The following is a 16,418-nucleotide window of genomic DNA, read 5'->3' as shown; positions in this document are numbered from 1 at the left end:
ACTCATTGATCACCTTAAGGGAGTTTCCAGTCAAAAATAGATCATCTACATAGACTGCAATCACAAGAAGCGTTCCCTTTTCTTCTCTTCTGTATACTGATGTTTCTTTAGAGCACTTAACAAATCTGGTTTCTCTTAAGATTTGATCTAACTTTGTATTCCAGGCTCGAGGAGCTTGTCTTAGACCATATAGAGCTTTTGATAACTTATAAACCTTATGCTCTTGTCCTTTTACTTCAAAACCTTCTGGTTGTTCAACATACACATCTTCCCGCAATTCACCATGTAAGAATGCTGTCTTAACGTCTAAGTGGTAAATTTCCCATGAGTTTGATGCAGCTTCTGCTATTAAGAGACGAATTGTCTCTAGTCTAGCAACTAGTGCGAAAACTTCATCAAAGTCTATGCCTGATTCTTGAACGTATTCCTTAGCTACAAGTCTTGCCTTATATTTGTTAATAGTTCCATCAGCATTTCTTTTAACCTTGAAGATCCACTTGAGAGCAATCACTTTTACCCCTCCTGGCTTATCAACTAGAAACCAAGTCTTGTTTCTGTTGATTGAAATAATTTCTTCTCTACATGCTTGTATCCATTTATGCGAAAGCTTTGCTTCCTTAAAGTTTCTTGGTTCGTTATTAAGAGAAAGTAACATAATCTCACATTCTTCTGCAGCTTGAAGAACATAATCCTCCAGGTACTGTGGCTTTTGTATCTGTCTTGTTGATTTTCGCAGTGGAATGGGTTGAGTTATTTCATCGATCTCTTCTTCTTCTTCTTCTTCTTCTTCTACTTCTTCGTTATTCTCAGTGTTTTCATTATTCTCTTATTCTTCTTGATTAACATCATTGTTTCCATTGGTATTGATGATTGGTGTGGTTAGAAAACACACAAAAACTCTTGCAAGTATACAAGGCCAAGTTTTAGTATAGAAAGTAAGCAAGGGATCATTCCACAGAGACTTGGGGTGTATTGAAGTTTCCTAGATAGTCTGAGCTAGTGACAGGCAGTGAAGTTAAGAGACAAAGAAACAAAGAAAATTCAGTGGCAGTGAGCCAAAGGCAGTGGCAAAGAATAAGAAAAACTAAGAACAACTTAACCAAAACAGAACATGGAAAAGAAATTGTGGATGGGAAGTGTAAGGAGATGGATGAGAATTCCCTTCACCTAGCTAGTTCATCTAGGTTAAGTTTTTGTCATATGTCTAGTTAACTAACCTTACAGCCTTAGCTAACCCCTAGTATTGGCTGTCTGTTTAAGGCACAACCAATCACAGACTAACTAGGCAGTGGCTTACTAACTAATGTAGCTGATTAACTCCTTAGAGCCACCACTGACCCCTAGCATTAGTGGTCTTCTTACAGCACCACTAATCACAAATCAGTTGGGCTTTTAAGAATCTAACTAGCCTAAGCTATTTTGAGTTCAACAAAAACCATCCTAATAGCTAACCATCATGGTTCAAAGGTCTTCTCTGAGGTTTAAACAGGGAAAATACATGATCATGTGTAGAAACAATACAAACATGCTAATTAACACAAACATAACATGACAGATGGATACAAAACATCACAGGAACAAACATCACACACAGAACACAACAGGATATTACACTAAACATGAACACAACATGAACAGCACAAAAATGATCATTAACAGAACTTGGTTCTGGACACACTGGCTAATCCAGGCATAAAGTTTTACAACAACACCCACAAGGCTATTTATACCCACAGACCCCATTTCCCCAAAATACAAAATTAGGGTTCTTCACCCAAATAATCCCCAAATTGAAAACATTAAAATAATTGGGATTTCTCACCTAATTCACCTAATTCGGCCATACCCATATCATCTCTATTCTTCTCCATGCTTTTTCAATTGAAAATTGGGGGCAATTTCCCAAATACCTAATTTGGCAGAGAAATTAGGGTTTGAAATTAAACTCACCTAACATGTGATTTGACGAGTCTTCTTTCGACCCATTCTTCCCATTGCTGTTCTGCTCCTCTCCATGCTTTCTAATTGAATCTTTCCAACTCGTCCTATTTTATTGATTTCTTCCCTAGGTTTTTAGAGAGAAATTAGGGGAGAAAACTATATAATAGGAGGCTAGAACAAGGGGGTAATGATGGAGAAAGATAGGGGTGATGATGGTGGAGGTGTGGTGGTGGCAGTGGAGGTGAAGAAGGTGGTGGTACGGTTCTGTTGAAGAAGGTGGTGAAGTTGCAGAGAGGAATGGGGGAGGTGAAGTCGATGGTTTGGGAGAAGGGTGCGTTTGGGTAGCTGGTATAGGGTTTGGTTGCTAGGGTGTTAGGCGGCTTCATCAAATTGGATGAACAGCGAGGATGAGCCGTGGGATGTGGAGCTGGTAGGTAGATCGGACGGTGATGCGGAGGCAAGCGGGGAGCGACCGTCGGATGAAGGGATACAACGAAACGAACGGTGCTAGATTAGGTTAGGTGCTGTAGTGTAAGGCGTGGATATCAAACTTTGATGAACAGCAAGGGAGCAACCGTTGGATTCAACTACCATCTAATCTGAAGGCTTGGAATTTCAGCGCTGTGGTGCTTGGCAGAGACTTCAGATTTTGATGCTCTATGAAGGAGCGACCGTCGGATGCTTCTGAGAACTGATCTGATGGCTGAGAACGGAGGCGCTTTTGTGTGTAGAAAATGAGGTTGTGCGCACCATTCTTCGCGGCTTCCTTGCGTGATTTCTCCCGGCTTTTCACTATTTTTCTGCTCTTTTTGCTCCGCAAGTCACCCAGACTTTATTTATTACCTAAAAATGCAAAATTAATTAATAAAAATATTTATTCTTGAAAACAATGAAAATACAGAATATGGGATAAAATGTAGAATTAATGCATAAAAGATGAGTTAAATGCCAACAAAAAGGGATAAATATACAATATTTGGCACTCATCAAATACCCCCAAACCTGAATTTTACTTGTCCTCAAGTAAAACAAAACTAAGGAAATCCTAACTATACCACTGTCGCTGGTCTCTCGAATGCATTTAGCGTATGCACTAAGCCTTTTAAACCACTAAGTGTCCCTAGTGGACGAGTGAAGTCTCGTGAAGGTTTGCTTAGAACGTACCTACAAAGTTCTAGGTCAAAATATAAGCTCAGATTCCATCAAACGTGACATGTGCAAAACAGTTTAAGCTCACAGCAAAATGGAGATGTCAATCTAGCTATCGAAGGCACAATCCTAGCACTGATAACAAAAAAAGACATGTGATAAGAGTGTAAAGTGTATCTACACATGTGTAAAGAAAGATCTGAAGTTATGACTACGAATCACCAAGAGATAGTTTCTCAGGCTAAGAATGAGGTCGAAATCTAGCTAGCTGTCCGGACTTTACGAGAATTGTGAATGAGTTGGAGGTATTTCACAATTACTCGCGTTGTACATCAATGGCATACACCCTCCTTGCTTATTACAATGAAACAACAAAATGACTCTTTACATGACTCTTATTTACATTGACTATTCTCTTTTTATTTTTGGAACAAGAGATGATGGAATTGATAAGTACTTGATTTTTTTGTATTTTTCTGATATTTTTTTTCTCTTTTTTTTTTTTTTTTTTTTTTTTTTTTTTTTTTTTTTTTAAGAAACCTTTTGATACATAACAAAAAGAAACAAAAATTACATGACACTTTGCAAGAGGTAGCCCTTTTTGATGCACCCAGTTAAATTCGATGGTTGTCTTTCTTAATGTAACCTCCACCTTCTATCCCAACCAACCAAAGAACAAGCTAGTCAAGTTTCGTTCAGTATTCTAAAGTGATTGGCAATCGTAACTTCCTATCAAACACCTTGAAGATCGAGGCCATACATGTATTGGTAGATCGTGCGCGTGCAAATTTCTTATCACTATGTGAATTGTGCTAGAATCAGGGTGCCTAAATATCTAGACTAAGACTCCTAATAAAAATACATATTTGCACAAGAGTCAACATTTCAAGGTAAATGAGCTCCATTTTTATGATTTTTTTTTTTCAATTTTTTTATTTTTTTTTTTTGAATTTTGATTTTTTAATTTTTTTGGAATTTTTCAATTTTTTTCAAAAAGAAGAAGGAGTTCGTTTTCAATTATGGCAAATTATCATGGTATCTACTCTATACCCCCAAACCTAAACTAAACATTGTCCTCAATGTTTCAAAATATGGAAAGAATTAAAATGCAACATATGGAAAGGGACATGCTGAGTAGAGTAAAAGGAGAGAGAATACCCGATTTCGGCGAAAGCAGAATTAAAACTCCGTTATTCAAGGCAAAAATCCAACATATTTCAGCCGAGATCATATTGGATTAGCAAAATATATACAAAAGGAACAAAAGGGTTTTTAAAATTTTATCTACTGGATTATATACAAAAAAAATTCACCATACACTAAAAGTCTAAAGAGTTGAGGATCAACCCAAAAGAAAAAGTGTAGAGACATAGAAAGTTTCAAAACACTAAAATTGGACTTAAATGGGAGTGAGAGTGAAAAACTGAATGAATCACCCCTAAACCAAAATTTTTCAACAAGTTTACTTTTAAGCACAAAATCTTTTAATTTTAAGGGTTTAGGATTCAAAAGGTCTAACTCATAATGGACTGTTTTCGGGATGGGCAAACATGCAATTTCCAACTGTGGCTCTTTAAAAGTGTTATATTTTGAAGCAAAATAGTCCAAGAGGACTTGGGAGGCACACAGTTCCAATCCTAGATTAGGAATTTTCAGAAAAGTTGGTTTAAAATTTTGTTACAAACCAAATCTAGGTTGGGTGGAAGGCCATCAGATTGTGACTTAGGTAGAAGAATAGGCATATCATTATCAATCAAATCAAAATCTTCTAACGCATCTACACATGTCACATCATGCTCACAATCATTAATCACATTGGCAAGATCACAATCAGAATTATCAACATCATCAACAGATTTATTTCGTGTATCGGCACATCAGGGGAAACATCACATGGAATACTAGAAGAAATATCATGCATTAAGGTCGGGGCAGAGAAGCCTAATGTATTTGAACCCAAAGGTTCCATAACATTTTAGTATAGACATGTTCTTCTAACATAACATCATAATCATCATCATCATCATGATAGGCATTTTGCAATCTAGGATAATTTTCAATCCTAAGGTCGGAGCTATTACAAGAATAAAACTCTAATTCATGAGGGTGACTCATATCATGTGGTGTTGTTCCTGTTTCCCTAACGGATTCCCATTGATGGGTTTTCTCTGCAATCTCGGCTAAAAAATTCCATGCATCATCCACAGATTTATCAATAAACTCACCATTACACATAGACTCAACCATGGTTCAGATTTAAAGTCTAGTCCCTCATAGAGGATGACGACAAGTCTCCACTTCTCAATTCCATGGTGCGGACATTCACTCAACAAATCATTAAAACGTTCAAAATAGTGAAAAACAGTTTCCTCATCCAATTGGACAAAACAATTGATACTTTGACGAATAGCGATGGTCCTATGATGTGGAAAATTTTTTTGGAAAAATTGATTAGTGAGTGTTCCCAAGTGGTGATTGATTGTGGTCTCAAACCGTAAAACCATGTTTTGGCCCTTTCCTTTAAAGAAAATGTAAACAAACGCAATTTCAGAGAGTCTTCGGACATATGATCAGGTTGCATAGTCCGACAAATTTGTTCAAACTCTCTTACATGAGTATAGGGGTTCTCAGAATCGAACCCTCGAAATATAGGAAGTATTTGTATCATGCTTGCATTTATTTTAAAAGGGTTATTGGTTTGAGGTAATACAATACATGATAATGGAATTTGTATTGATGGATACATGTATTCATGGAGAGCACGAGGTTGGCCCATTTTGAAAAGACAAAAGCCCACTATTTGGTTTTTAAATGGGTTTGGATTTTTGGGAAAATTTTGGTTTATGGGATATAAAAGAAATTTGGTTTAAAATTGGGAGCAAAAGTAATTTTTTTTTTTTTTTTTTTTTTTTTTTTTTTTTTTAAGAAGAAATAAAATTTGGTTTTTGAAATGGGAGCAAGCCCACTGTTTGTCCTCTAATGGAATGGAAGGCTGCGGCTCACGAAACACTAAGTTTTAACTTTGAAAGTTGAATTTGGCCCAGTTGGTTAAGGCCCGACGTTTGTTTTAAAACTTTGGTTTCGAGGTCCACTCTTGAGTGGAATACAAGTCCACAATCAGTTATAAGCTCAGCTGGGTTTAAACCCAGAGTCCAAAATACAAGTCCAATGAAAGAATTTAAACAAGCCCACACAAAATAAATACAAGCCCACAATTTAAACAACAAGCCCAAAAATAATTAATTACAAACCCAAAATAAAAAAATAAAAAAGCCCAAAAAATTGGGTTAATTATTACAAGCCCACAATTAAAGAAATTTGGAAGCCCACAGGTAGGGTTCTCTCAATGGAATGGGTTTAGGCTTACCTTTTTAGCACAGCCCAGCTGCTCTGATATTGTTGCAAAAACCCAGTTGGGTTTTGGTTCTTTTCCTTGGTGGCGTCCCAGCAGAGGAAAAACAGGTTCAGAACAGCAGGTCCAACAGCAAATGAAGTGAAGCAGATGCAGATGCAAATGCTATGAAATGAAATACGAAATAGCAAAAAAAACACAAGAAGAAACACAGCACCAATCCCCGGCAGCGGCGCCAAAAACTTGGTGTGGTTAGAAAACACACAAAAACTCTTGCAAGTATACAAGGCCAAGTTTTAGTATAGAAAGTAAGCAAGGGATCATTCCACAGAGACTTGGGGTGTATTGAAGTTTCCTAGATAGTCTGAGCTAGTGACAGGCAGTGAAGTTAAGAGACAAAGAAACAAAGAAAATTCAGTGGCAGTGAGCCAAAGGCAGTGGCAAAGAATAAGAAAAACTAAGAACAACTTAACCAAAACAGAACATGGAAAAGAAATTGTGGATGGGAAGTGTAAGGAGATGGATGAGAATTCCCTTCACCTAGCTAGTTCATCTAGGTTAAGTTTTTGTCATATGTCTAGTTAACTAACCTTACAGCCTTAGCTAACCCCTAGTATTGGCTGTCTGTTTAAGGCACAACCAATCACAGACTAACTAGGCAGTGGCTTACTAACTAATGTAGCTGATTAACTCCTTAGAGCCACCACTGACCCCTAGCATTAGTGGTCTTCTTACAGCACCACTAATCACAAATCAGTTGGGCTTTTAAGAATCTAACTAGCCTAAGCTATTTGAGTTCAACAAAAACCATCCTAATAGCTAACCATCATGGTTCAAAGGTCTTCTCTGAGGTTTAAACAGGGAAAATACATGATCATGTGTAGAAACAATACAAACATGCTAATTAACACAAACATAACATGACAGATGGATACAAAACATCACAGGAACAAACATCACACACAGAACACAACAGGATATTACACTAACATGAACACAACATGAACAGCACAAAATGATCATTAACAGAACTTGGTTCTGGACACACTGGCTAATCCAGGCATAAAGTTTTACAACAACACCCACAAGGCTATTTATACCCACAGACCCCATTTCCCCAAAATACAAAATTAGGGTTCTTCACCCAAATAATCCCCAAATTGAAAACATTAAAATAATTGGGATTTCTCACCTAATTCACCTAATTCGGCCATACCCCATATCATCTCTATTCTTCTCCATGCTTTTTCAATTGAAAATTGGGGGCAATTTCCCAAATACCTAATTTGGCAGAGAAATTAGGGTTTGAAATTAAACTCACCTAACATGTGATTTGACGAGTCTTCTTTCGACCCATTCTTCCATTGCTGTTCTGCTCCTCTCCATGCTTTCTAATTGAATCTTTCCAACTCGTCCTATTTATTGATTTCTTCCCTAGGTTTTTAGAGAGAAATTAGGGGAGAAAACTATATAATAGGCTAGAACAAGGGGGTAATGATGGAGAAAGATAGGGGTGATGATGGTGGAGGTGTGGTGGTGGCAGTGGAGGTGAAGAAGGTGGTGGTACGGTTCTGTTGAAGAAGGTGGTGAAGTTGCAGAGAGGAATGGGGGAGGTGAAGTCGATGGTTTGGGAGAAGGGTGCGTTTGGGTAGCTGGTATAGGGTTTGGTTGCTAGGGTGTTAGGCGGCTTCATCAAATTGGATGAACAGCGAGGATGAGCCGTGGGATGTGGAGCTGGTAGGTAGATCGGACGGTGATGCGGAGGCAAGCGGGGAGCGACCGTCGGATGAAGGGATACAACGAAACGAACGGTGCTAGATTAGGTTAGGTGCTGTAGTGTAAGGCGTGGATATCAAACTTTGATGAACAGCAAGGGAGCAACCGTTGGATTCAACTACCATCTAATCTGAAGGCTTGGAATTTCAGCGCTGTGGTGCTTGGCAGAGACTTCAGATTTTGATGCTCTATGAAGGAGCGACCGTCGGATGCTTCTGAGAACTGATCTGATGGCTGAGAACGGAGGCGCTTTTGTGTGTAGAAAATGAGGTTGTGCGCACCATTCTTCGCGGCTTCCTTGCGTGATTTCTCCCGGCTTTTCACTATTTTTCTGCTCTTTTTGCTCCGCAAGTCACCCAGACTTTATTTATTACCTAAAAATGCAAAATTAATTAATAAAAATATTTATTCTTGAAAACAATGAAAATACAGAATATGGGATAAAATGTAGAATTAATGCATAAAAGATGAGTTAAATGCCAACAAAAAGGGATAAATATATACAATATTTGGCACTCATCAATGATTATGGGTCCTTCGCCTTCATCAATTACTTGACCCCATCTCATGTGAAACATTCCTGGATCCCTACTTGGTCCATCATTAGTTTCTTTCAAGTTCCAGTTTTCTTTTTCATCGAATACCACATCTCGACTCACTATCACTCTTTTCGTTGTTGGATTGAATAATCTGTAAGCTTTGGATCCAGGCTCAATTCCTAGATGCACAAGAGTCTGAGATCGATCATCCAGTTTCTTAAGAGTTGCAGAATCAACTTTTGCGTATGCTTTGCAACCAAACACTCTTAAATGATCTATGTTTGGTTTTCTCTTTCGCAAACTTTCATATGGAGTCATGTCTTTCAGAGCTTTCGTAGGTATCCTGTTTATTAGGTATGTGGAGTGTCGTACAACTTCTCCCCATAGATAATTAGGTACATGCATAGCCTTTAAATAACTTCTTGTCATCTCCATTAGAGTCATGTTTCTCCTCTCCACCACTCCGTTTTGTTGTGGTAGCCCTCGAACCATCTTGTTCTGAGACATAGTTTTTAAGGTTCTGAAACTTATGTGTCCCAACCTTGCGTGCCACTTCCATGTCTGATCTTTCAGTCTCATATTCAGACACAATGGCCTTCCAATCATGAGACTTATCTTGTAGAGTCTATTCTGTGAGCGTGAGACTCTAACGAAAAGTCTTCCACTTGGGTCATGAACTGTTAGATAATCTTGTCGCATTCTAACATTACATCCAACTTCTGTAGCTTGTCCTAAACTTAGAATGTTGCTTTGTAAGTTTGGGATGAAGTAGATGTTGGTCACAAGCTTCTGTTCTCCGGTCTTGCTCTGAAATAGAATTGATCCTTTCCCTTCAATTTCTACAGAAGATCCATCCCCAAAATTCACTTGTCCTTTGATTTTCTCATTGAGTTCAGAAAAGTACTGTCTCTTACCAGTCATGTGATTGCTGGCTCCATTATCTAAATACCAGATTCCTTCTTCTCCATCCTTTGATTCGTAGTTCTTTGGTATTAGGTTCCCTTCGTTTAAGAATACAACTTCGTGCATGAAAAGAGTTGTATCTGCTTCCCTTGTTTCATTCTTGTTTGTTTCTTCCATCTTTTGTATTCTTTCAGGGCATACAGAGGAGAAGTGTCCTGGTTTATCACATCTGTAACAAATAATGTTTGATCTATCCTTATTTTTTTTTCCCTTGGTTTTGATCATTCTGACTTATTGTTCTATCTTGTGAGTTAAACCTTCCTCCCCTTCCTCGGCCTCTGTTTCCTCTACCACCTCTTCCACGACCTCTTCCTCTTGTCGCAGAGTTTTGTTGGTAAGAGTTTGTGTACAATAGTTTTCCTTGAGTTTCTCCATTGTTTTCTTCATCAAGGATTCTTTCTTCATATGCTTTCAATCTTCCAATTATATCTTCATAGCTAGTCTTCATTAAATCTAAGACTTGTTCGAGAGAAGCTATGATATGAATATACTTGGATCTTGGTAAACTATTGAGAAATTTCTTTACCAGTTTATCTTCATCAATGGATTGTCCAAGTGACGCATCTTTTGAGGCTATCTCTGATAGCTTTCCTGCAAAGCTATCAATAGTATCAGTGTCTTTCATCTTCACTCTTTCAAATTCAGACATTAAGGTTTGCATACGGGCTTCTTTAACTCGATCAGCTCCGTGATTACGTGCCTTTATTGCATCCCAAATTTTCTTTGAAGTTTCCTGTTCACCAACTTGTAAAACAAGACATTCTGGTATTGCTTGAAAGAGTAATCCAATGGCAACATTGTTTTTGTCTGGGTCCAATGTACCAGGATCAATTGTTTCCCAAACTTTGTAGATTTTCATCAGTACTTTCATTCTCATGGCCCATACTGTGTAGTTTGTGGCGTTGAGGATTGGAACTTGTATTGATGGTGGCGTGAACTGTTTTGCACCCACAATGGTGGTTTCGTTTTCCATGGCTCAGAAACAAGCTCTGATACCAATTAATGGCAACTGCAAGATGAAACTTAGCTTATATAAAGACAACTCTCTTTATTGATGTTTAGAAAATCTCTCAAAACTAAACACAAGCTCTAATCTTGCTCATATGATCAAACCACAACTTTGGTGATCATATATATATAGAACTATGAATTCCTTTTCCTAGTCCTATTACCTTATTACATGTCTTTCCTTTTCTTAGAACTAGATGACTTCTAATTCCCTTAGGATTACATCAATTTCCTAATCTTGTCCTAACCAGCTTGTTAGTGACTTCTATGTTGAAGTTTAACCAACAAAGTGGTCGTTACTTACAAAATTAGTTTACTCTTGCTTAATTTTCTTTATCTGTTTCATTGTTTACATGGAGGACACAAATTAAGGTATTGATACCAGAATCAAAGTTCAAGAGAGAATTTTTTGCTACTTTCACCACCCTATTTTTCGCTTGGCTGGTTGGACCTTGCCAGGTATGTTTGAAAATATTAGCTGTAGCTAGAGCTCTTCTCTTGAGTACTCTTTCCGATTTTTTGCAAGTACTACTACTATCATTGATACATTCATAACTATATTCAGGTGAAGGAATCTGAGATAGAAGGAAAAATGGAGAAGAATGTAGTTCACATCCCCAAATGCAGGTAAGCATTTTATATATATGCTTTCCACAGACTCACGGATACACAAACACACACATATTGCACATAGATCGTATATTACTTTTTTTTTGATCGGCCATTATTATTTTATATGAAGAGATGATTTATGTTTTTCGGTTATTTTCATATTCTGGGGGTGAGCTAGGCTCTTGGAGGAGAGCAAATGTGTAGGGATGTGCGTAAACCTGTGTAAGATGCCATCGCAGAAGTTTATTAAGGATTCATTTGGAACTCCTATCTATATGAAACCCGGTAAGCACAATTGGTTGATCTATCTTATTCATTCTCTGCAACATTATTTAATGTGTATCGGTGTGCGTCCATTAAGTAATTCTGTCAATATCATTTGACTTGACAGATTTTGATGACATGAGTTGCGAAATGTTCTACGGACAGGATCCTCCCGCAGCAGTAGATGATCCAGCAACCAAGCAACCATGCTATAAGATACTATGTAAGCACTAAACTACTAAGTATTTGCAATGTTAATATATAATTAACTGACAATTATTTTTGGTAATTTGAAAATGCAATTATCAAAATAAATATTAATGATGATGTTTTTCTTCTTTTATGATCGATTTCTTATGATGATGCTGTGATTTTGCAGGCATAGCAAAGCAAAAGCAAACTCGTGTTTGTTCCACTTCGTAAGAAATCAACGGTGATGACAACCCAGCTAGCTTTAGGACCAATTAAACAATCATATCACTCTACTATTAATTTACCTATCATATTTCTCTAAATTAAATAAGCACCGACGGACCTTGCTCACGTGACCTCGTGTATGTGCTCTTGTCCGGTAATACTACTACTGCCTAAATGCTAATGCGCCACATGGAAAACTAAGTATATCGATGGAACCAGCAGCGAAGTGATTTCATGGTTTAACAGAGATCATCACCAAAGATCAGAGCTATGCTTATGTTATGCGAGAACAAGTTTAACAAGATCCTGTAGGTATTAAGCCAAATTTGGCAATGGCACATTACCTGATACACCCTTAAATAGTTTTATATTCTAAACAAATTCAAATTATGCAACCATATGTGTCATGGCAAACTGAAAGTGCTTTCGTTTTTGACTGGTACCATAGTGCCTTTTTTGTTTTGTTTTGTGTGTCTGCGTCCCATCCGGTCTGCGTCTTGCGTCTCCAAGGCTCCAAGCTCTAAATGTTGGGATTCGGGAGGACACGATACTCGCTCAACAAATGCCCCCAAGTGTTAGGTGTGATATAATGGATCACATTCTTTTATCTTTTAGCGAAGAGTCTGGATGATAAGCAGCAAATTATACCTACATATGTAGTTGTGAGATGCGTATACGTATGCGGACAAAGTGCCGGCCAAATTAAGAGAGAATGCCAGAATGGCATCTTAATGCTGAAATGATATTAACGATTCCTCAACTACAAACAAACAAAAACTTTAGTGCTAATTTTGTACCTTTTCCCACTTAATTATATATATTTTTTATTTGATCGATCCACTTAATTATAATTATGATTTTGAAGATTCTTGAGATACCTTTTTGATTATTCCCTTCGATAAAACTTCTTCTTCATCAACAATATATATATACACACACACAACGCACACCACTTCATATATTAATTAAGCTAAATTGCTCCACATCACCCCTTCTCCCTCTCTTTTCTCTCCTTCTTTCGCCGAAAAACAGTTCAGTACGTATACATGGAGGCACAAATGATATTACAGTCTCAAAGAGGCAGCGCTACTAATCTTCATTCCTTCACTAGTTTGCGTTCGATAACCAACCAAAAGACGAGTACGCGACGATGTTCTTCGATGAAAATAAAATCAGTACTGAAAAGACCAAGTGCTGCTACTACTGCAAGTAGCATCAGTGTAATACCAGACACCATTATTAGCAGCACATCATCGAGTAGTACAGTTTATACTGATAGCTGGTTCGATCGTATTGCCATTCACTACCTATCTCGATGTATCCAACTTATTTCAGGTTCTTATTACTTTTTCATCTCTGTCTTTAATACAGTATAATTAACTCTAACTTGATCATCACTCAGGATATTAATTTATGTGTTATTTCCACTATATATAGGGATGAAGAATGAGAGGACTGGTTATGAAGGTTTGGTAGAGGCAGCAGCAGCACTTCATCGAAGTTCCAATGGAAATATAGATCATCAGCAAGGATTGGTTCTTCAAGCTCTTAATAAAGCCTTCCCTAAACCCATCCATTCTTTCGTGCGAAACTCTATACCACAATCGCAGTTTAAAAGAGAATTTTTTGCAAAGTTCACAACCTTATTTTGTGTTTGGCTTGTTGGACGCAGTGAGGTATATTTTGCAATACCACCCATAGATTGATCTTTTTGTTATTTTTGAATAATTAATTTAATGATATAGGAACATTGATTACTAATGAGGTGACTTTCGTATTTCATTTTGAAATGAAGATCAAGGAGTCTGAAGTGGAAGGAAGAAAAGAGAAGAATGTAGTACACATCAAGAAATGCAGGTTTTTGGAAGAGAGCAAATGTGTAGGGATGTGCGTAAACCTATGTAAGATGCCATCGCAGAAGTTCATTAAGGACTCTTTAGGAATGCCAGTTAACATGGTTCCAAGTAAGCAATCTCTTTATTCTGGTCTCAGTATACTTTTACGATGAATTACAGTATATGAATTTGTTATATAGATACTGTATAAATAAATAATGTCGACAAAGAAAGCCTAAACATGGGGCTCGAGAAACATGAGGGGTAACCGTCGTAAGCACGTAATCAGTGGGTGAGCTAATTTAGGTCGTTTTAAGCATCTAATCAAACAAAAAAGAGTACAGTTTCGAAAATGAGGTCATAGGTCATAGGGCCATCACCGGAAAATAATCATTTTGGTTAAGGCACTAGTGAACAGCTTCAAATGCAAGTAGCTAGAGATTTCCTTGGGTGCATGATGATGTTACGCAAATTACAGGGTGGAGCTGAAAAAGTAATGTTTATAGCGTCATCAAATTCATAATTATGGTCTGATTTTGTGACCGCTAGTTGTGCTTTAAAATGATGAAAGTCGAATAAGATGATGATATCACGTTGCACTGCTCTCATGCAGCCATTTAGAAACATTTGGGTCTGATCAAAAAAAAAAAAAAAAATTGGGGAGAGAGCCAGAGAGCGAGGAGAAATTCATTCATTGGGTCCTATAAATCATTGTCGACTAACTATAGCACCTATTAGGCAAGTGAATGAGAAGCCAAGTTGCCTTAATAGCTAGCTAGCAAGCAAAAGAATGGTCAAGTCACAAGTTTTTACTCATTGCGTTCACCACCATGAGGACAACGTATCACATCATTGGCTCATTTCCATGTCACTGAATCTTTGGACACGTTTATATTAAAGTGCACCAATTAAATAGAGGATGTTTAGTTACTCACTACCATATGCGCCCCCTTTTCCACAGAGTGGGGTGCACAAAATAAAAAAATGTTCTTTTCTCCCTTACTTGTGAATAGCGTGATTTAATAGTGTGATTAATCAATTTGATAACCCAACACTGCAGATTTTGAGGATATGAGCTGCGAAATGATCTTCGGACAAGAACCTCCGGCACAAGCAAATGATCCAGCATTTAAACAACCATGCTACAAGTTCTTATGCAAATCAAAACAAAAGAACACTTCAGGATGTTCAACCTTGTAAACAGAAGCTGAGAACTCCAAACGTATAGATAGATAATCAGATGATTAGTTGGTTCAAGCTTAGCGGCGACATTAATGTACATATGTACTGGTGCCACAGTTTCATTATGCCCCACAGACTACTTTTGAAATGTGTATATGTATGTGATGTGGTGGTGTCAATTCCATGAAGAAGAGCCTTCAAGTAAATTATAATCACCCAATTAATCAACTTTTTTAATGATGTTTAATTATGTAGTAAGCAAGTATATGAATGAATTCCAAGTTTCAGCACAAAGGAGAAGGAGGTGGTTGTTGTCAAGGCAAAGAAAATGTCTCTGCTGATTCAATTGACTGGGTCTTATGTGAGGTCCTACAAGAATCTTTTCTTTCTTTGTCATCAGTTGAGTTCATCATACCCCTTTCAAGTTGAGTAGTCAATTATGAAGAAGCTCAAGGAGAATGGTATTGGTTTCAGTTTGACCTCCTAAAAATAAATAAAAAGAATGCGAACCCCAAACACATATTTGAAATGGTATTCTATCAACAAAATCTGTCTCCCACCACCACCCTCCAAGCAAAAACTCAATTATCACCAAAGGAATGAAGTTCCAACAAAACTTTTTGGCAGAGAAATAGAGATTCTAATGCTGTCTATTCTGTTTCCTAATTGAGGTAATGAAGGGGTCCATCCATTTCTGTTTCAATACAAAACCACCAAACAACTTAAACGAGTACAAAACATCTCTTAAGTGGTGGGTCATTTTTGGCATTAATGGTGCACTTTTCTGGCTCTACCCACTACTAATCTGTGGGAAAAGTTCTTTGGTTTTGAAAAGAAAGAATTAGGCTAGAGGGGCAAGGCAAGGCAAGGCAGTAGGCAAAAGAAATTATATAGCTTCCTGCTTAATACAGTAGTTTATGGAAAAACAAAAGCTTGGTGAACTGATTAAGAGACCGACTGATCTTGGCTGCCATTAATCCTATTACTCTAGTGTTTAAAGACACATCTCTGAAGTGTCCCCCAATCCATCTCACAGAAAGAGTTTCTGTTCCCAGTCGTGCTAATACCTACTCTGCTCTACGTGATTAGTATGTACATTTTCAGAAAAACCTTCATAGAGTGATAAGGAATTCTCAGGTTAAAACAAACTGTTCCAATATCAAAGACAAATTCTAAGAGAACATTTTGCTTCAAGGAATAGGTATGCTACAGCAGCCATAAATTTAAGCACGTTCAAAGTTCAATCCTTATCACCAAATCATAATTTGTTTAAGGTTACAACACTTTGAGTCGAACTTAAAGTCTAACATCTTAATCTCAGTCCTCGTCACAGCCCTCCTCCATTTCTCTTGTTCTCTTCTTTTTCATTGTTCTGAACTC

General features: G+C 37.5%; 1 protein-coding gene and 1 long non-coding RNA gene across 2 annotated transcripts; both read left to right on the top strand.

Annotated features, from left to right (window-relative positions):
- The first annotated feature begins 11,105 nt into the window (after positions 1-11,105).
- On the top strand, positions 11,106-11,796 carry LOC113353072. The gene is made up of 4 exons (XR_003361062.1): positions 11,106-11,187; positions 11,294-11,355; positions 11,519-11,625; positions 11,732-11,796. It is a non-coding gene; the product is annotated as an uncharacterized LOC113353072 (long non-coding RNA).
- Positions 11,797-12,714: 918 nt separating this feature from the next.
- On the top strand, positions 12,715-15,826 carry LOC113347194 (beta-carotene isomerase D27, chloroplastic-like). The gene is made up of 4 exons (XM_026590798.1): positions 12,715-13,356; positions 13,459-13,697; positions 13,817-13,985; positions 14,917-15,826. The coding sequence occupies exons 1-4, from the start codon at positions 13,068-13,070 to the stop codon at positions 15,054-15,056; spliced, it is 837 nt and encodes a 278-aa protein (XP_026446583.1). The 5' UTR covers positions 12,715-13,067; the 3' UTR covers positions 15,057-15,826.
- Positions 15,827-16,418: the final 592 nt, after the last annotated feature.

Source organism: Papaver somniferum, chromosome 2 (genome assembly GCF_003573695.1).
Source record: "Papaver somniferum cultivar HN1 chromosome 2, ASM357369v1, whole genome shotgun sequence".
Classification (NCBI taxonomy): Eukaryota; Viridiplantae; Streptophyta; class Magnoliopsida; order Ranunculales; family Papaveraceae; genus Papaver; species Papaver somniferum.
This window is presented reverse-complemented; position numbering and strand designations above follow the sequence as displayed.